The sequence below is a fragment of the Gymnogyps californianus genome, chromosome 4 (assembly GCF_018139145.2).
Source record: "Gymnogyps californianus isolate 813 chromosome 4, ASM1813914v2, whole genome shotgun sequence".
In the NCBI taxonomy this organism is placed as follows: Eukaryota; Metazoa; Chordata; class Aves; order Accipitriformes; family Cathartidae; genus Gymnogyps; species Gymnogyps californianus.
The window spans coordinates 48909278-48930491 of NC_059474.1; the positions used below are offsets into that span (position 1 = coordinate 48909278).

The 21214-nt window shown below is 39.9% G+C and overlaps 1 protein-coding gene across 1 annotated transcript in view; it reads left to right on the plus strand.

The window, feature by feature from the left end:
- The window catches only part of DCHS2 (dachsous cadherin-related 2), a 120259-nt gene that overhangs the window by 56104 nt on the left and 42941 nt on the right, over positions 1–21214 (plus strand). Inside the window, exons 3-6 of the mRNA XM_050895588.1 lie at positions 2105–2336; positions 16828–17064; positions 18436–19455; positions 20876–21063. Of these exons, the coding sequence (XP_050751545.1) occupies positions 2105–2336; positions 16828–17064; positions 18436–19455; positions 20876–21063 (1677 nt within the window). The remainder of the gene's footprint in view (positions 1–2104; positions 2337–16827; positions 17065–18435; positions 19456–20875; positions 21064–21214) is intronic.

The following is a 21214-nucleotide window of genomic DNA, read 5'->3' on the forward strand; positions in this document are numbered from 1 at the left end:
ACCCAAGTATGCCAGGAGCATGTGGGCCAGATCTCCTAGTGTGCAGGTGAAACACAGACATGTGATGCACAAGATCATCTTAATTTTCTACATACTTGAGCCTTCATGGGAATGTCACAGCCACCCAACAGAGGTTACTACATGGAAGAAAAAACCAAAACAGAACAAAGCAAAAATCCCTATAGAAATGTGGAAGAGAATGTTGATAGTATTTTTTGCCCACAAATAAGTCTGAACGTGTGGACATAATAAGCAAACCCTCAAAAACAGTTTTGGGGGGGATTGTTATGCTGCAGGGCAAGTCTAAAGGTATAGTATCCAGTCTGAATCATTGGATAGTTTCATGAAGGTCAGGTTTAAAAATAATTGACATGAACAATTAGGTTGCAGAAATATGCAACGTAGTTCTTTTTTTATATTGTAGCTACTGTGACTGCAAAATTAAGTTTGGACTAGCTCAGCATAGCTTGTCATGTGTATGCACCAACATCTGATCTGTGTCAGCGGTTTCCGTAAGTGACTAATTGGTACAAGCACAGCGTGCTCAGTGTCACTGAACGGTGCAGGATTCTTCCTCTGTCTGTATCTTAATGTACTGCGTACAGCATGTGCAGGCTATATATACGTGTGCCGCTTTGTGCCTCCATTGTCTATGTCAATGCCCCAGCATTCACCATTAGCTGTGCCACAAGTGGACAAACTGCTTTCTTTTAAAAATGTTTGTAGTTGTTAAGGCTGCAAAATAACCTTGGAGATATGAACCCCTCCAGACTGATGGAGGGAGTCCACAGGGTGTATGAGGTAGTGCCTCTGAGAAGTAAATTGCCATTTGTTTCACTCAGGGCCCTGTTAGGTCTGCACTTCAGCACCCACAGAATTGTCTTTTTTCCAGATCATCACAAAATTCAGTGCTTTGCCATGCAAATTGTGATTTTGCTGTGGCATAGTTTGATAAGCCAGCTTGCAGTTGCTCCTTGCTTTTCCAGTTTCACTGAAGAGCAAAGCTAAACATGGTCCCGTGGCTGCCCACGTGGTGTTTCAGTGGGCTCTTGGTGGGCACCTGTAGCAGGAGCTTCAACCGTGTGGAGAGCAGAGCAGTGGCTGGGCTGGGGTTGCAAAGCAGTATGGTGCCGAAGCTGCGACCAAGGCCTGGCTCTTTTCCCAGCCCTTTGTGTAAGGAAAAGAAACAAGAGCAGAGAAGTTGAGCCAAGCTCCCTGGAAAGCGTGGCGAGACCTCTTTCCCTGCAAAATCACAAATGCGCTGGAAATAATTTTATGTAATCAGTTATGAATTTTACATCAACAGATCATTTCAGATTTGTGCTTCAGTTGAATTTGGTATTGTTCTGTCTCTGTGTACAGAAAATGAAGGTGTGGGTATGTAGACAAGCACATGTGCGTACATATGGAGATATATATACACACACACACACTTATATATACACAAATATGTATGTATGTATAGACACACATACACTGCATGAGCAGAACTGCTTGAACCTGCCAGGGTGGTAAATTGAGGATAGGTCTTGCAAGCAGCAGCCTGACAGGTCAGCTTTTGGCTGTCCTGCACTGCTCTGCTCTCAGTCTGTGTTCCTAATCAATAGTTGAAAAAGCCTCATGTTCACTGTTATGATGGTCGCGCTTTTAAATCTGAAAGACTCTAAGATAGGAAGAAGTTATTCCTGAGGGGCATGTGTTTCTGGGGCAGAAAGCCCTGACTTTTATCTGTGAAGGAATAAGTGGGGTGTAGGTGATTACAGTAAAACCAAGTGAGGTTAGACTAGCAAGGATTTGACATGTGTAGTGTTCATTAGTATTAACAAAAATAACTTTGTGTTCAGGCCTCACTGTCGTAAGAAGTTGAACTTCTTTGTGTACTCAGTCAGCCCAGTGGAGTTGTTCTGAGCGTGTAGGTTGCCTAAATGCGCTATTTTGGGGTATTACAGATACCGTAAGTTGTTTTTAACAGACATTTTCATTGCTCAATATTGTTGCAGCATGTTCCATTTCCTAATGATGGGCTGAAGCCAGATGTGCATCATTCTATTGTGTACACTTTTAAAATTGTTTTTTGTTTTTATCTTTCTGATTTATCGAACAGGGTGGACTGAGTGCCCAAGCTTTTGTTCGCATCGAGATAGAAGATATTAACGATAATCAACCTGTTTTTGAACAAGCTGTCTATGTGACGAGCATCAGCAGTCACACACAGCCAGGAACAGAGATCGTCAATGTTGTTGCCACAGACAGAGATTCGGGAATATATGGCGTTGTCACATATGAACTGGTCCCGGGAGAATTTTCTTCTTTCTTCACAGTGGATACATCCACAGGTACTGTATGAGTCTATGATTCAGAAACGCTGTAATTATACAACATGTATCTTTTCCTTGACAATGCTTTTTCTATTTGGAGTCGTCATACAGTTGAAACTTAGATTCTGCTGGAAAATAATTCTAGAGGAAGATGGAGGACTTAAGTTTAACATGAAGCCTTTGCATTCACTGGAATAAACAGGAGAATGGGAAAAATAGTACATGCCAGTACAATACAGGACAAGCAGTATGCCACTTATCCACTATTTTCAGCCATAAATCTATTCATCATTGTAAGAAATAATCAAAACATTACTTTTTACAATAATATCTGATTCCTGAAATGTTTAGGTTTTACTCTTGAGGAGCAATAAAAGACCCTTCAAGATGCTTGTCCTTTCATTTAATCTCTCTGTTTCTGTCCTAATCTTCTTTCCTCACACTGTGCTAGAATAAGTCCCCATTCTGCTCACAGTCTTATAATATCCAGCTGCCTCTCTGTTTGACTCAATGATTAGCTTTGTAAGTGTCTTCCTGATGTGACTCTTCGTCCTTCTGGTTTCTGGAGAGAGGTTCAATGAAGGAGTGACGATGAGAGGAGGAAAACAATTATGGCAAAAACAAATCTGGGTGAATTTTTTCGAAGACAGGTTGAATCTCACAGATTGAATTACTTTTCCCATGGCCACAAAGCAGCCCCTGTAGTCTGCTTTCTAACCTTAAAATAGTTATCAACGTCAGCGGGAAAGAACATGAGCAGGGTATCTACAAATATCCACAGTGTCTTTCAGGGGGTGGTTAACTAAACTGCAGCTACCATTTTACTTGAGAGCCAGCCCTTGCATATGAATGTATCCTGATCAGCAGTTTTGCTTTGTGATGATCATGGCACAGGGGATTATTTTATATGTTTTAAGAATTCTTTTGGCTGTTGTATGTGTGTATATATTAGCTGTTGGGCATACAAAATGTTGCAAGGCTCTATTCTTTCAAAATGGTGCCTATTTTCACTTTCTTACACCGTCCCCGAAATATTCTGATGAACAGAAGAAACTAATCTTCTTAGGAAGTCAGTCTGCTTGTCTTGGCTATTTCAGAATTTATTTAACTGTGGACTTTTAACTGCCTGTCAAATCAGATTCTCTGGGGCATAACTGATGCCAAAAATATATAGGTCAATCAATAATTAGGGAGCTGGATCTCCACAGGCATTTAACTGGTCGTTTTAAAACTGCCCCAGCAGGCTTGTCAGAGAGAGCCCCTGTGGATCACGCTAGTGGCACTGGCTTTGCCGCAGTCCTCTCTTTTGAAAGGCTTCTTCCTCAGATTGTGACCTTTTGGCCTTTTTTTCCAGTTTTGGCACTTTGTATAGGAAAAATGTCATGCTTAATTGTGAAGACCATATAAGTTTATAAGTTACTATTATCTTGCGGATCTATCATGGTATTTTATCAAAGGCAAACCAAATTCAGGGTGAAGTTGCTTGAGGTCATTATTGCTGACATTTCATGATGAGAAGAGCATTTAGGTCAGAGACACTATTCCCAACATTACAGTGCTTGGAATCTGATTGCACTTAATCAGATCTCCTGGGTAACTCACAAGGTCAGACTGTGTCTAATTTTAACTTATTAATATTAATGGTGTCTGTTGTTTTTTTTTTTTTCCTGAAGAATACACTTTTTCCTTTTATATTCTTCCACGTCTACCTACAAGAGTGCTTATGCTCAGTCACTGGCAAGCAGAATGATTTTTAAACTCTTGGCAAAAATAAACATTATAAGCAAAATAAACATTAAAATTGCCAATTTGTCACACAGAGGTTTTGCAATCTTTGTGGATTAAATAGCTGCAAAAGCTGTTCAGTATTCAGAGGGAGATGAAACAAGTGGCTTACTGTTAGGGCACAGAGACCCTGAGCTCTTCCTCCTTACTTCTTGTTAGGATGGTGACATTTTCCAGTTTTCGTTGTGCTAAAGCTGTCTTCATATGCTCTGATATATGGCCTAATTTAGATGTGTCTCTCTGAAGGTTATATGAAGGACTTTAGTTATGTAGGCTGCATTTTGTGAACAGAGGGCAATGGACAAGTATGACAAGAAAGAGGAATTCTTCAGGAGGTGGATCCCCAAACCCATAAGCCAAACAAGATCATATTACAGTTTTGGTCTTTGGTTTTCTGATCTTGTGGACGTGCAGCCTGTTACTGATGTGTTCTGCAGTTTTTCCAATTTGCAGTATGGCATATTCTATTTTATCTGCTCTTTTCATTATTAGAGGACCTCAAAGGAGGCACAGTGACGGTGTTGGAGTCTTCCATGAATTTGCCTTACTGATAAATTTTATTTTTAAAATGATTCATTTCTTTCACTGATAGAGCATTTAGAAATGAGGAATGAAAATCAGTGCATTAGTCTTTTTGACTTATTATGTTCATTATAGCCCTTAGCATTATACATGAAGTGGACAGAGGTATTTTCAGTATTACGAGATTTAAATTAATTAGTAGCTAACAGTTTGTTACATTACACTGCAATACATTAAAATCATATGCAAGATGATGCTGTTCTCCATGGCATTGTAATTTCTATTTTATGGCATCTAGATTGTGGATTTGAAAATTTATCTCACTGTAGTTTTCTTTGGAGGTGTTTTTGGAGTGCTGCACTTAGAATATTTACTAAAGATTCACTTTTTCCCCCCATTCCCTTTTTCATTTTTAAAAGAGAAATGGATAAAATAATGAAATAAAAACTGTAACCCGAATTCTTCACTGCTATGGCTTGCTTCTGGCTGTTGCTTTGTTAAAGCAATTGTATGGATGTATCAAGAAAGCTTTTAGCTTTGCATAGTGAGCTGTGTTCACAATACAGGATATCATACCAGCTGGTCAACCACTGACTGTATAGAATATATCAATGGTGCTTTTGATACATAGATATTATGAGGTCGAGCCACATCCAAGCTCCTTAAAGGGGCTCCATCTTTTGTTTCAAGCACTGTGATGTGGATGTCGTATAGAGATAAATGGGAGTGGGAAGGAAGACCCTTTCATTGAGCAGATAGATATTCCATTTAAAAGTTTTTGAATTCTAAACAAGTCTTTATTAGTGATATTTGTTTGCTATTTTAGCTTTTAGATACTGCAGTTCTTGTTTGTGATATGCTCTTATACTCATATATAACATCTATTGCATTTCCCTTTGAGAAAAAATTGAAATGAAGTATTTTTCATTTGATTGATGATATACTGTCCACAAGAAAAAACACTTTAAGAACTGTGTAACTAGAAAAATGTATGGATAGGGAACTGTAAACCAGTTCCTCTGCTAGTTCGTGACTCTTGCTGTCATTTGTTTCCAGTGTTGGTGTAAACAACATCTTGGCTTCATTATGTTTCCTTTTGTAGATATCTGATCCATGCATGATCTATGAACAGCACTCGTGAATTGATTAGAACAGAGCAAGTTGAAGAGCTCTTCTGGCTAAGAAACTATTTGAGCTATGTTTGTTTAGTTTCCCATCGTTACCTAACAAGCTATCTGAAGGACAGTGTATTTATAGTTGTGGCTGAGCAGGTAATTAAAAATGTAAGTCACAGGATACAATCACAAGTGTGGCAGAAAACCTATGCAGTGCTTAACTTTAAGACTTTGGGATTAACAATTGAATTTATAAACTTTCATTATGTTACAACCATTGATATTTTCCTTCACCCAAGGGCATATAATTCATTTTTCCATTGATCTTAGTGATACCCTTCTTGAGAGCTGGATAAAAAGATGGTTATCATCTTACTGTAGCCCTGGTTCAAGGAAGCTGTTTCAAATCAACAAAATTGATAATAGTCTTTGAAAATTATTTTGGGCCGGTGTGACTTCATGTGACAGCCTTCAAGTAAATGGTCTGTTCATATTCTTAGAACAAGTCCTCTAGCTAGTCACTGTGCGCAGAGAAAACTCCCATGAAGGTTAAGTAAAAGGCAGCAGCCATTGGTTTATGTTCATTTGAAGGTATTAGTGATTTAAACCTAGTGTGAAAAGGATGTAGAGAAAGTAGCATTCACACAGTGTACATTACAGCAGTATAAGCATTTAACTTTTAGTTTCTATATAAAATATTTAGGCTTGAGTTTCTGTGAATTCTACCTAAATTAGATGCCCAAAACAGAGGCTATGAGCTTCCTCCTTTGTATTTTACTGAGAATGTTTCTGTGACTGTGGTGGGTTGACCCTGGCTGGATGCCAGGTGCCCACCAAAGCCGCTCTATCACTCCCCTCCTCAGCTGGACAGGGGAGAGAAAATATAACGAAAAGCTCGTGGGTCAAAATAAGGACAGGGAGATCACTCACCAGTTATCATCATGGGCGAAAAAGAACCAACTCAAGGAAATTAATTTACTGCCAATCAAATCAGAGTAGGATAATGAGAAATAAACCCAAAACTTAAAACACTTTCCACCCACCCCTCCCTTCTTCCCAGGCTCAACTTCACTCCCAATTTCTCTACCTCCTCCCCCCGAGCGGTGCAGGGGGACGGGGAATGGGGGTTTCAGTCAGTTCATCACACATTGTCTCTGCTGCTCCTTCCTCTTCACACTCTTCCCCTGCTCCAGCGTGGGGTCCCTCCCACGGGAGACAGTCCTCCACGAACTTCTCCAACATGAGTCCTTCCCATGGGCTACAGTTCTTCACAAACTGCTCCAGCATGGGTCCCTTCCATGGGGTGCAGTCCTTCAGGAACAGACTGCTCCAGTGTGGGTCCCCCACAGGGTCACAAGTCCTGCCAGCAAACCTGCTCCAGCGTGGGCTGCTCTCTCCATGTGTCCACAGGTCCTGCCAGGAGCCTGCTCCAGCGCGGGCTTCCCACGGGGTCACAGCCTCCTTCGGGCATCCACCTGCTCTGGCGTGGGGTCCTCCACGGGCTGCAGGTGGATATCTGCTCCACCGTGGACCTCCATGGGCTGCAGGGGGACAGCCTGCCTCACCATGGTCTTCACCACAGGCTGCAGGGGAATCTCTGCTCCAGCACCTGGAGCACCTCCTCCCCCTTCTTCACTGACCTTGGTGTCTGCAGAGTTGTTCCTCTCACATCTTCTCACTCCTCCCTCCTGGCTGCTGTTGTGCAGCAGTTTTTTTCGCCTTCTTAAATATGTTATCCCAGAGGCGCTACCACTGTTGCTGATGGGCTGGGCCTTGGCCAGCGGTGGGTCCGTCTTGGAGCCGGCTGGCATTGACTCTGTCGGACATGGGGGAAGCATCTAGCAGCTTCTCACAGAAGCCACCCTTGTAGCCTACCTGCTCCTAAAACCTTGCCACACAAACCCAATACAGTGAGGAATTTTGAGATCTTTCCATTGACTTGAATATACTTGGATCAACCTTTTGTCATAATACCATCTGTTACTTACTTACGCCAAAAAACACATATTGAATACAACAGACGAGCCTTGTTACAAGAGCTGGTCAGTAGTTTAGCATTAAAATTTTTTCTTCAGCACAAAAGTACAGCTTCTGCAAAGTGAGCATTCTTTTGAGGAAATTTTGACTTGCTAAAAAAAGAATTCATTTCCTTTAAGATGCATTCTGATTTCTTTTTAACCAAATAGCGTAGGGCATCATGCGACTAAAATGTCCTCTAGGAGATGTAGAGCAGTCTAGGAGCTTAGTCTGTTGGAGAAGAATAAAAGGAGGAATACACCTGAAGGACATGCAAATTTAAGAATATAAGAATTATTAACTTAATCAGCCAAAAGGCAGATTTAAGTCCAGCATCTTATCTCTTTAACAGTGCCTGGTAATGGATGCAAAAAGAGAGGTTAAGCATAGAGCTTGTGCAGAACAGTCCCTCCACTGATACTTTTTTCTTGTTTTGACAGTGTGCAATTTAGTGCTGTACAACTTCCATTACTGTACTATGGCACCATATGTAAATGCAATTTAATGTCAAACTGACTTAAAATAAACTTTTTGATTTGGTTCAGAGCACCAGAATAGATTCATTCTAGTTAAGGCTGTTGACAAGTTTTGTTTTATTGAAGAAAATGGAAATGTTGTTGTTTAACAGTCACATCTTAGGAGATTTTCATTGCATGAAAAAGTTTTGATTTATTTCTATTACAATACAGGTTGAAAACAAAAGTTGAAATACCAAAATTTCTTTTTTTGGAAAAAAAAAAATCTAAAATTTGCTTAACTCCATGTATTATACAATGTTTAATACATAGCAGATTGTATTATGCATCAAAGTAAAATGGGGATGCATCATTTCTAAAGAAAACAAGGCCATTTTTGTGATGATTGATTGATGTTTTCATATAGTATTGTAGGAAAAAATAGTTTATTTTTAAACTACTTTTGGCGTTTTCATAAGTATGTAGTACATTTGCTAAACATATGAAGAGGTTCACATAAATAACATTTAAAATTAGGAGTGTTTTATTCTGGAACATTTTGAGGCCACTTTTTTTTAAACTGCAGTTTCTTCAGTTACTGTTTTTCTGATCTTTCATGTGAAATTGATAGCATATTCAGAATGCTGCAAATCAGAGGAATATGTCTGAGATATTGGTTTAGCTCACTAAGTTTTCACCTTTGAAGACTTTTGTTTGAGTTAAGTCACAAAGGAAAAACAGTGGTTTCAGCTGAGTAATTTTTGGACATTTACCTTCACTGAGATATCATCTAATGAGAAATCTGACATAAAATATTCTCCTCGAAGCACAAAAAATTTGCTGTAGTAAGTGTGACTGCAGATTTTGGCCCTGAAAGAAAGCTGTGTAGCAGAACAGCATGAAGAAATATCCATAGTAACAGCTCTTAATATGTGTCTCTTTTTTCTTTTGTGAATAAAATCCAATAGAATCGACCATCTACAAAGAGAAAAATTCCTACAAGCTATGTACCAAAAACTCAACCATGCAATTGTGGGGTGATATGTGTACTTGAGATTCATTGTGCATGATACAGTGCAAAATATTTACAAAAATACTCTAGCCCACCCCGCTTTCTTGTAGTTAAGTCAATGTCAGATCTCAGAAACAGAAGAACCCACCAGATGAGACAAAGAGCGAACTTCCATGGCATTGCACAGTTGATGTGGGCTGATAACAAGAAAAATGGAGAAAAGGAAAAAATTATGCCCAAACCTCCCATTTTGGAGGAGAGGAATAACGTGAGATTTGTACAGTAAAGTTCAGACAATCAACACTTTTCTTTGACAGAGACTGTATGGGTCTTAAGTACAGATGTACTTAATGTACTTCATGTTGTCAGTTAACCTAAAGAAAAGAAGAAAGTGGCAGGTCACACAAAGAGAGCAGACAGCCTTGGCAAAATGCCTTCACACTGTTGGACTGTTGAAATGAACGTAGCAGGAGAGTGTATGTGGTAGAAAATCAGTTTGGGAGGATTAAGATGAGCATGTGGAATGTTTCATAATGCTCGTAATATAAGAACAGCAAATATATCTTATTGGGCTTATATTAGGCTTCATTCTGTATCTGTGCTGGAAACATGCATCTTTTGGTATAGTGCCCTCAAAGAAATATCATCTCCAGTTACCATGGCAGTCAAGTTTTGTTAGCAGGTTGTGCATTGAGCTATTTTTGGATTTGCAGGCTGGCAGCTTGATTGAAAAGGTCCTTGATTAAAAAGATGTTTTTTGAAAACTTCAATAAGCTAAGCAAGCAAAGTAACCAGGCAAGTGGACCACCATGGAAAGAGGTATCCAACACTTGAGGGAATTAGCTGTGCGGGAGATGGTTTGTGTCCAAAAGGGCTTGTGTCCCTTTTCCAATCACCTTGTCAATGCCACGTTCCCTAGAAAGTGATCCCAGCTGCTTGGCTTCCCTACCCTCTAATTCCAGGCTACTAGCCCCATTGTCCTAGAATTGGAGCAGCCAGGTGATAATGTGCTCACCTGGACGACGGCTGAAATCTTTGCACATATCCCGCAGCTCACTCAGGGGGAAGGGAGGGAAAACAGACCTGATGCTCAGGTGGATATTCTGCTTGTGAGTAATGGAACTGCCTTAATTAGAAGTTCGTATTTTGTGTTGATGAATACTTGTTAGCTCACTAAAATTGTCTGTAACCTGTAGTATTTAAAATATTAGTGGTGTGCTTCTGGGAGAGTTGCAGTGTTAAAACTGCATACATTAGTTTATAGATACAGATACTGGTTCCTTATATTGCAGATTACCAACCTGGTCAGATTTGGATGAAGTGCTCTGGTATAGACTTTCATATGCTAGGCAAAGTCTTGTGATGAAACACAGTATGTTTATGTAGTATCGGTTGTAGACACTAAGTTATTTTATTTATATTTCCTTTTCTAAGAGGAAAACTGTGAGTTTAGCACAAGAATCTGCTAGAGAGGGGTCAAAAGCATCCCCAGTGCAGGGGTATGAGGCTTCTGTAAAGTACAAATGTAGATAGGAGACTGATACAAGTTGAATCAGTTATTTACTACAAAAACATTCAAATACCGAATAGTTTCAAAGTTGAAATAATCCTCTTATTCACTGAAACTCAAAACAGTGTTTGTGCCATCAAGATTAAGCTTTTTAAAGCCTTTTCCAATGAGCTGAAGCTGTGTGTATTACAGCAGGTAGACTGTAAATAACAATGTAATTCCTCATTAATTCTTTCCTTTCCCCTGATAGTTATTAAACCAGCTCTTCAAACAGTACATTTGGCAGTGTTGTTATGGTTACCATTAAGCTTCACTAAAAAAGGTGCATTTTAAATACAGGTAAATTGCTAAATCTGGAACCTAAATGTGATGCTAAGATTAGAGCATAGGCAATGAGTCAGATAAACTTAAATAGGAATGTCAAGCAGAAACACTATCGTTCCTCCGTCAAACAATGATGGTTTAATATTAGTGCAAAGTCTACACTTCCTACCTGCATCCACCTCTTGGAGGATCACTCTGTCTATGCTCATCCCGAAATTTTTTCCAGCACATAAAAAGCAAAGCTGTACGTGTGTCTCTGCACTGAGAAGCTGGCATGCTAGGTTGGGCAAGACATGCTCTGAGCAGATCAGTGGGTCAGCACTGACCTACGCAGTATTAAACAGCAGGTCCAGCAGCCAGCTTTGAAGGTGAATTGGGGTGATGAACTATACGTACCTTTTTGCCATCTGCTTACTGTCTGAGCTGCGTGTCAGGTCATGCCAGCTGACCCATCCTAGGATATTTGAAGAAATACTGCCATCATTTAAAGTTGTTAGGGTGTTCAGTTTCGTGGTCTTAGGGAACGCTATTGATAATTGTTGGTTTTATTCCTCTTGCCATGTTCTAAAGTTGCTTTTTTATTTCATGAACAATGAGAAAATATCAGAAGCTATTTAAATGAGTACACATTTCTATGCAATCCAGACTTTGTTACGGAAGTGAGTGTGTCCTGATTTTTATCTTTGCCTCTGCAGTACTTGACTAGTGGAAAATGTTTTGTTTACCTACAAATGGCTATAAATGTAGGGCTGGCTTTTGCTTTGCTTACATGAGGACCCTGTAGAAAAACAGATAGGTTTTCAAAGTGGTCAGCTAGAGGTATGTGTAGAAATCCTATTGGGATAACCATTATTATTTCTGCCATACAAAAAGTGCTTTTGGTGAGTGAACCTACTTTGGTGATGTATGCTGTTGTAATGTTAGGACTGAACACAGGATCATGAAGATGATCAAAAATGTATTTTAAAAGAATCATTATATGCGGGTGCCAGTCTCCTGCCTTTAACTCTTGAGAAACAGCACTTAGCAGCTAACCCACCTGTGGAGTAAGGTGCATCTCCACAAAAGTAAGAACAACAAAATCCCACGAGAAATTTTGTCATTGCCAGAGGATGGCGGATGCCACGAAGTCCTGGCTTTCACTAATGCATTTGCACATTCTGGGTGAACATGGGCTTCATTTATCTTTTGTTGTTGATAGGCACAGAGTGGAGAGCAAGAACTTCTTGGAAGTTAGTGCCCTAGCACGTACAGTGAGTGAGGAAGTATGAAGCAGATCAAAGAGCTGACAGTCATGATTTTGCCCTTCATTAGTACTAGCTCTCACCGTACAGTGAATCCCTGAAACCATTGTAACAATTTATGCTGGCCAGTAAGCACAGACTGTTCTGCAGCAAAACATCTATAAATTCCAGTGTGGCTGTGCTGAGCTAACCTGCCCTGGAGCAGAGCTGTTCCCAAACTAGAGCCTGCAGTGGCAGTTGCTAACATGCAACCAGCATTGCAGATTCTGTCTAAAATGTGTATGCAAATCATGATAGGCAGTCTCTGTGTCATGTTTTTGATTTATAAAGGTTGGAATCTGCAGTCAGTTGCACCCATGCAGGTCTAGTCAAGAAAATAAGATTGCCAAGGGGTGAGGCTGGATGTTAATGCTTCATCTGGTACATAATTATATGATTGTTCACCTGTGAAGCAGAATTGATTCCAGCTCTCTCTTGTGCAGAATGGGGAATTGCCAGAGGTAAAATCTTCAAGGCACTGCAGTAATATAAACAACAAATTTAAAAACTGGGAATTAAATGTTATTAAAGGCAGCAGATAAGACTGTCCATATATATGGGGAGCCAAGCTGTAAGAAAGAAGGTGGCATTTTTCACGCGGTGACTTCTTAAAGTGGAACCACACTTGTGTCTGTGTGGTCCCCTGCTGGGAGCTTTGGTCTCAGTAAAACGTTCCTTGCAGAGGAGCCGTCTCATTGTTCCTTTTCCATCGTCAGCATTTCTAGAAACTGTTTTTTCATAATGGAAGAATATATTCTGTACCACAGCAATCTAATCGTCTTTTAAGTTCTCTGAAGCCACAAATTGCAGGCTGCAAAGGACTATGGTAATAACAATGATAAGCCACTGTCTTTTCTCAATTACAGAACAGGAAAGAAAGGAAAACTGTGACTTGTCTTCAGCCTGTTACTTAGCGAGGCATACCTCTATTGAGTTTCGCACACTGAATGCATGACTTACACAGCTAGTTCCTGCCGTGTACTTCTTGCAGTTAACCTCATGTTTTTGCCTTTGCAGTGTAGTACTAGGGGATCTCCTGCACTGTACTTCAGCAGATCAAATGCAGCTAGCCAGCCTGCTCTGAGGTATGCTGGCAGCTACTTTTGATGCAAGCAATCATGACTGTCCATTTTAGTCACAGTCCGGTGTTTTTACCTAACCATATAGAAAGTAGGATCCCAGATGCTGCTTACTTCTACAGCTTCTTTCTTGTCATATGGTGCCATAATAGAGCCTAATGTGGCATGTTCCCCAACATATGGTAGAGCTGTCTCAAATGTCTGTATAGATTATATATCACCAGACGCAAAGCTAATGCCCAGTCCTACAAATGCTGAAAGAAACAGAATGTATATAATTAAAAGTCAAACTGGGTTATAAAATTTCCTGCATACCACAGTTTTGAGGCTGGAAGGAACCATATGGAAGACATACACTTTTTACTTGGAATCTGCCACTGTTCTCAAGGCGTCCCTGGTCCTGCAAGAGAGGACTGAGTCAGCGAGATGTACTTGCCTATTGCCTTCCCTCCCTAGGACACAGCAAAAGAATGAAGAGAGAAAGCAAAATATTTTATCCATTTTCTTTTCTGTCTGCTTTCTGTAGCTGAACTGGCATGGACTGTGCTGTAATCTGTCTAGGTCACCCGAGAAGGAATTTTGGTTCTGAAATATTTCTGTTCCACCAGAATTCCTGGAGTGGAGCACTGTTTGCTCCACCCATTGCTAAGGGATGTTCTGAAGTCATTAGTTACTGCTTTGAGGGTAGATGCTTTTCTGTAGAAGTTTTCCTGCTCTTCACATACATCTTGAAGTATCCAAAATGGAATGAGATATTTTTGGCCTTGTCAATAGAAAAATACCCAATTGGTCAAGTTAGTAAAATACAGTTCATTTTGGTTTCATTTAATTTGACAGCAACAGTGTTTAAAATCCATGTTTATACATTTAACCTCTGGAAAAAAAAGGTTAAAAACCTTTTTCCTTCGAGCTACAGTTGCTCAGGTTACCTCAGGAAATGCCAAAAGTTTATGTCCTCGGAAGACTACTTTGTTGAGCTAACTAATCATAAAACCCAATCATCAGAAGACAAAAAAGAAAAAAAAGGCCAAAATAAGGTTGATTCTTGGAAATGCATCAGTTATTGGCATAGGAGCTGGATCACCAATGAATTCTGAATCCATCTGTATCTCTGTTGTGTTTTTTCTGTGGTTTGTCACACTGGAATAAGTGTCCTTTGTTGTTAGAGGAAAGCATTCTTCCTTGATCCTGAAGACCCTTTGAATGCATTTTAAGCATGTCAAGACACAGTTTGTTATTATAGTGTCCTTATATAATATATATAATGTTATTATAATGTGTAATTGGAAAGTATACCACATGCACATTTGAATATTTATAAGGATTTTATGTATTTTCCATTTTTCTGCTTAAAAATGCATTGTAGCAAATTAGCATTGTGGCTTCATGCTGAATTTTGAGAAGATATATTGTAGTTGAATCATGACTGATTCTCCTAAGGCACTTTGAGTTAAATCTAATTTTCACCCTGTCTGACAAATAGGACCGCTAAATGTCTGACTTGAATGCCAGCCATCATCCCTACTAAACCTGTCTTGAGAGCCAGGAAATTACAAAGGTAGCTCAAAGTTTAAAGGTTTGGTTTTACTGAGCTGCTAGAGGTTTTGTGTCTTCACCAGCTTCTACAAAAAGCATAGGTGATTTCTTAAAAATATCTGTTGGTATGTAGAAAGTTGTCCCTATTAGTTGAGTCACTTGAGTTTACTGCAACCTTACTACTTAGCTCAGTGCAATTTTAGCATTTAGTATGTATTTAGTTAAACTCAGTCATTGCTAAGAAGAATTTTCTTGCGTTTGGTCACCTCTCATCTTCATTTTCATCTTGAAAAACTTATTTACAAATAGTTCCCTGTGTGTTGCAAAATCTGTGACCACCAAAGGGTCTTAGAATATTGATGGGTTTTTGTCATCTCAGAATAAGTGAAAGTGTTGTTCCTCCTGCTCAATGATAGCGAAGATGCTGGAAAGGATAAGACAAACCAGTATTAATGGTCTCTAGGACATAATTACATTTCCTTATTCCATCTTTTACCTGGCTGAAAGCACCTGGTCTTCGACTGTGTGCCTCAGGTTATAATTTAGCTATACAATTTATGAAGTAACAAACATACTGTGATCTGCTGTATTGCTCTATGAGCTAGTGTTTACCCCTAAATTTTTAAGTATTTATGTTCACTTCATCTAAACCAGATATTTTAGAGTGCTCTGAGGGCTAATGATGTATTTGTGGGTTTATATCTTAATTTATAAATCCTTAATTTCCTTGCAAAGGACAATGAATGACTGTCACAGAACAAATAAAGTATCAGTTTTGAATAATTGTTGTGGAACGCTATGAACATCCCATAGAGAGCTATGGTTTGGATGTAGTTCTCATTGCTGAGACTGAAGTCTTCACTCAAACAAAGCTTTCTCTGAAGTTCATACAAGCTTTTACTGTAGAAGAAGATGGGACAGGATTCCTGCCATGTTCATTCTTTCTACCCATCCTGTCATCTTAGGTAATAATAGTTAGATGTGGGTTTTTCTAGTTGTATAGAGAGTATTTGAAAATGGGGCATAACTATCTGATATTACTAAAGACTTATTTTAGCAGTCAGAAGAGAATGTATTTGGAGACAGCTAGTCTCATTCATCGGAGTTAAAGGATGAAAATGTATTTATCTTGAGGAGGACACATCCAAAGTGCTGTATTTCTGGACAGAGATTGCATTTTCTTTTCAAAGAATTACTTATTTCATATACTTTATATAAAATGTAATTGTTAGCAGCTTACAAATTCAACAGACCTTAGAATTCACTATTGAAGGGTATTTTACCAGAAACTTGTGATCAGACAGCAGGTGATTGCTTCCCAGATACTTTCGACAGAGCCCACTGCTCCTAAGATTTGTATTTTGGGGCTTCAACGCCATTTGTGTGGATGTTTTATTTGGGGACTTATTTGAGCAGAGTGTCTCCACAGCCTGTTTGAAATAAAGTTAACTTTACTGTTTGCAAAGATAAATTATTCTTTTGAAACAATAAAGTGGTTTTTTTTCCCTAATGCACTTCCAGATTCCTATAGACTAGTGCTGGTAAAACTGTGTGTTTCCTAACATTGCTGAAAACTCAGAACAACTCCACTGACTCAATGAAGTTGTTAAAGATTTAGCTGAATCTGTGTTTCTAAAATCAGAATTATGGACACTGTGTTTTGACACAGAACTTGCTGTGTGTCAGTGGCTTTGTGCATGGTAAAGACCATATAATTTGAAAAAATTTGGCTCTCAAAAAGGAATTGGGAGTGCTGCTTTTTGTCCACGTTGTCTGGCCTTCTCTTAGAGTAGTGGTACGTGTTGAAACTATTTTGACAGCCTGCTGAATTTTAACTTACTTCATTGCTCTTTTATTTCTGTGTACTTTCAGGAATTATTTACCTGATCTCAGCTCTTGGCCACCTGGAGCGTCATGCGCTCTTCCTGACTGTTTCTGCACGGGATGGGGGTGGCCTTCCCTCTGCCATCAATGCAGCTGTCACAGTAAACATCCTTCAGACCGCTTCGGCGCCTGCCATATTTGAGAGGTCCCGGTACACTTTTTCTGTTCCCGAAGATGCACCTGAAGACAGCCTGATTGGCACCGTAAAGGCCAGAGAGCCTCCAAGTAAGTTGCATGCTCAGTGAGAGATTACATTGCATTTTTGTTGTGACCATTAACTGGAAATATCTGCAGATAATTTTTTGTTTTTTAAACTTGCATATTATTCATTCAGCCTGTCGAGCATTAAATAGTATTTACTGTTGGTATCTACAGCAACTGGTGTAATCGCTGTTGTATCAGGATGCTCTTTAGAACAGATGGAGATTCGTGGTGCTCTCCTTGGTAGTCCATGGGGATTGGCAACTGCCTCCGTTTTCTTCCAGATGGATTTCTGTAATTGTAAATGGGGTGATGAGAAGCATGTTGTGAAAGCGTAAGGAAAGGTCTGTGTGAGGGTGTGGCTTGTGTTAAAGCATTAGCCATACAAGACATAACTCAGAGCAATACTCATGATCAGAGAGTATTCAGAAGTTTCAGAGAATCTATATGAAGTGCTGCTGCAAAAAAACCCCAAACACCCCCCCCCCCCCAAATCCCAAACAAACAAACAAACAAACAAAAACAAAACCGCCCCACATTTTCTCAAATTAAATGATGAAGTCCAGATGAATGTTTATGGGACCTTTTGAAAATTTATTTAATCCATTTGCTTTCATTATCATTTTTAGAGGGAAATGCATTAGCTCCTGCCAGGCCTTAGTCATAAAAGACCCTGTCCTAAGAGCCATATATATTTGGTTCCTATGCAGACCAGTGGGAGCAATGAGTCCATGTACCAGCTTGATGATGGATCTGTACATGTAAGGTGGTAGAGGCAGAGGTTTTATATAAGTTTGATTAGTCAGGTCCTCCCATTTTCTTCTTCTTGGAAGGACAGTGCATTGACCACTGTCCTCAGGGTGAGGTAGCACCTGTGGAGCAGCCTTGGTAATAAGCCTGAACCTTTAGATAGCTTTTGCTTTAGGTAGCATCTGATGTATAAGGGTTATAGCAATGGTCATCCATGAACAGTAAGTTCGGTGAAATGCAGTTCTTTCAGAGAACTGCCACCTGTTTCATTCCTTGCTATAGTGAATGCCTATGTGTAGTGAAATTACTTTCATGAGACTAATTTATGGGAGTGTTTTTTCTGTATTTTAGATCAGGGCAAAACAAGAGGCCATTATACTATTTTCTCTATGGAGTTTTATCATACTAGTGAGATGAAAATCAAACGATGCACAAGAGGACAAACTGTATGCAGTCATATTTTACTGAAGGACTCCAGGGACAGGAAGAAGGAAGCATAAAAAGCCCAAGAAAGTCAAACATCTGTGTAGCTTACATTTGTTCTGTTGAATTTAATAGCATGCATTCTTCACAGATGTTCTTACCAACCTTCATGTTATCACTTTCATCTTTTTTTACATTTTTTGTTATTATTTCCATTTCTAGATTCTTTAGAAGTGGTTTCTTACAGAATTTCCTCCGGTGATCCACATGGAAGATTCTCTATTGACCCCCAGTTCGGTATCATCCGCACCAAAAAACAGCTTGACCATGAAACTCAGTCTGTTGTGGTGCTCACCGTTCAGTCACAGTTGGGTAACTCCCCTGTCTACAGTAGCACCCAGGTCAACATATCTGTGATTGATATTAATGACAACCCTCCGGTATTTCTTACCAAATCTGATAAGGTAACTATTTCACATACCCAGCTTCCTGGCACTGCTGTTTACATTGCTCATGCAGAAGACAAAGACAGTGGCCTAAATGGGGCAATCAAATATAGTATTGCAAGCAAGCAGTCAAATGCATTTAGCATTGATCCAAGCCTTGGAGTGGTAAACCTCACCAGGACGGTGTTTACAGATAAGCAGCAGGAATATACTCTACACATAGCAGCTGAAGACTGTGGAAGTCCTCCTCTGACTTCTTTGCTGATGTTGACGGTGATTATTGAAGAGCAGAAGATGGGCCCTACTTTGGTTTTTCAAAACTTGGTGTATCAAGTAGAAATCAGTGAAGCTACCTCTCCAGGTGCCCGAATCCTTCAGGTTCAAGCCCACTCACTTGATCCACATAGCGTGACCTCCAAGCTGGTGTATTCCTTAGAGCCTAGCACAGATTCTGTTGCATTTGGAATCAGCTCTGATTCTGGCTGGATTTATCTTCGGAAACGTTTAAACTATGAATGTGCACAGATACTAAGCGTTAGAGCCCTGGTCAGCACCTCCGAGGATGAAAACCTCAGGCAAAATGCAAGTACATCAGTAATAGTTAATGTCCTGGATGAAAACGATAATTCTCCCATGTTTATGCGTGAGAGCTACTTCTTTGAAATGGAGGAAAATCCAGTTCCCAGGGGAGTGGTTGGCACCATTACAGCTGTTGACAAAGACTCGGGAAGAAATGGACAACTTTCCTATTTCCTCTTGTCTGATGGAAAGTATTTCAAGATTAATTCCAACACAGGTAGCTTTTATGATTTGTAATCTGCCTAATATTGCTTTTGGAAAGCAGCCTTCCCTAAAGGAATGGAAGTAAAGTGTAAAGCTTTCAGGAACTGCTGTGAATCTCTTGGGTTGATATGTGAATATTCTGACTCAGAGCTTCACAATTTGGGGAATGAAATAGATCTTATACATGTTCATGAAGAATGAACTAACCCTTAGGATTTGATTTTTTCATGACTTCATGCTGGTCACTTGGTCATAAGTTTCAGTGTTTCACTGTAACAAATGAAAAGAAGGAGTTTTAAGTTATAGCTTCAATAGTTCATATGAGGAACTTAATTGCCTGTGATCAAGTACAGTTGAAAAGTACAGATCAGCCATAAATAACTGTAAAGGTAACTATGACATTTGACAGTTACAATGATTTAAAATATTTGTGAAAACTTCTGTAAGTTACATCAAAACTGAGTTCATGTTGTACATGGCACCACAGAAATCAAATTGGCTGAGAGAAATTTTTCATGGCACAGGTTGTACTCTGCAGTGAATCCCAAATGCTTTGAGTAATAGGTACTGTGTCCACACAGTGTAACGCCACAGACCACAGCATGGAGAGCCTGGACGAAGGGAATCCTGTAAGGAACACAGGCACTGTAAATAGTCCGGTTTAGCAAAATGATATGTAGCGAGCAAAGATCTGCTGTTTAAAATTCCTGTTCCCGGATGTTCTGTCCTCATGGGGAGTGAATAAGCTCACAGAATTTCTCTGTATGAATCTCAAAATCAAATTGTCATTTCAAAGCAGGTTCCTGTTTATGGAAGTTTAAAGGCAAACAGGGTACCAGGAGTTAACCAAGAAGATCTTAAAATAATGTGTGGTTATCTGTGTGAAGGACTTTGGTGAGCCACAAATCTACAGCTATATTGAGCATGGTTGAGCAGATGAAGAGAAGATTGGGTCAGATTTATTCACTGGGTTTACCAGAATGTGTAGGAGACATAAAGGTTCCCGATTAATGTACAGACATTGTGTTGAGAATTTCCTAACCCAGGGGCATAATAAAGGCCATTTGTCAGCAGTTAAAACCCTGTGCTCATATATTATCTGTCCTGAAGTGTGGTGAAGAAAAGGCCAGATGGATTTCTTTGGAAGGTCAGCGCATTGGTTCGTACTGTTTTATACCTTTGCTCTGGGGTATCTGCTGTACAGTAAAGGATGTAATATGGTACTAAAGTACAAGTGCAAACTGTGATTGACAGAACGTTTCTATGGAATGGAGCTTGGAAAGCTGAGGTTTTAATGTCAGGAGTAAGGTGTATCAGAAGACATGTATCATTATTCCACGTTAAATTAAATGTATGATTACATGTAGTAAGATGAGTGCTAGCATATAGTAAATATCCAACTGCCTTTCTTCTTCATTTTCTTTGTCCATCAGGTGAAATCATAAACTGGGTTGCACTAGACCGTGAAAAACAAGCTCACCACCAGCTGACCGTGCTAGTGACCGACCACGGGTCACCGCGGCTTAACGCCACAGCCGCCGTGTACATCGCGGTGAGGGACCTCAACGACAACAAGCCCCTCTTCCCTCAGGCGGCGCCCGGGCAGGAGCTGCACCTCAAGGTGGGTGCTGCCGGCGGGATGTGCTGCCTTGCTCCGAGCACCACCCTGTGGCAGGAGCCCAAACCCCCCGTGCTGTGAAACAGTGACAGCGCGGCACCGAAAGAGAAACGTAACCCTTTCTTAATTGAGACTCGGGTATATTTGGGAATTT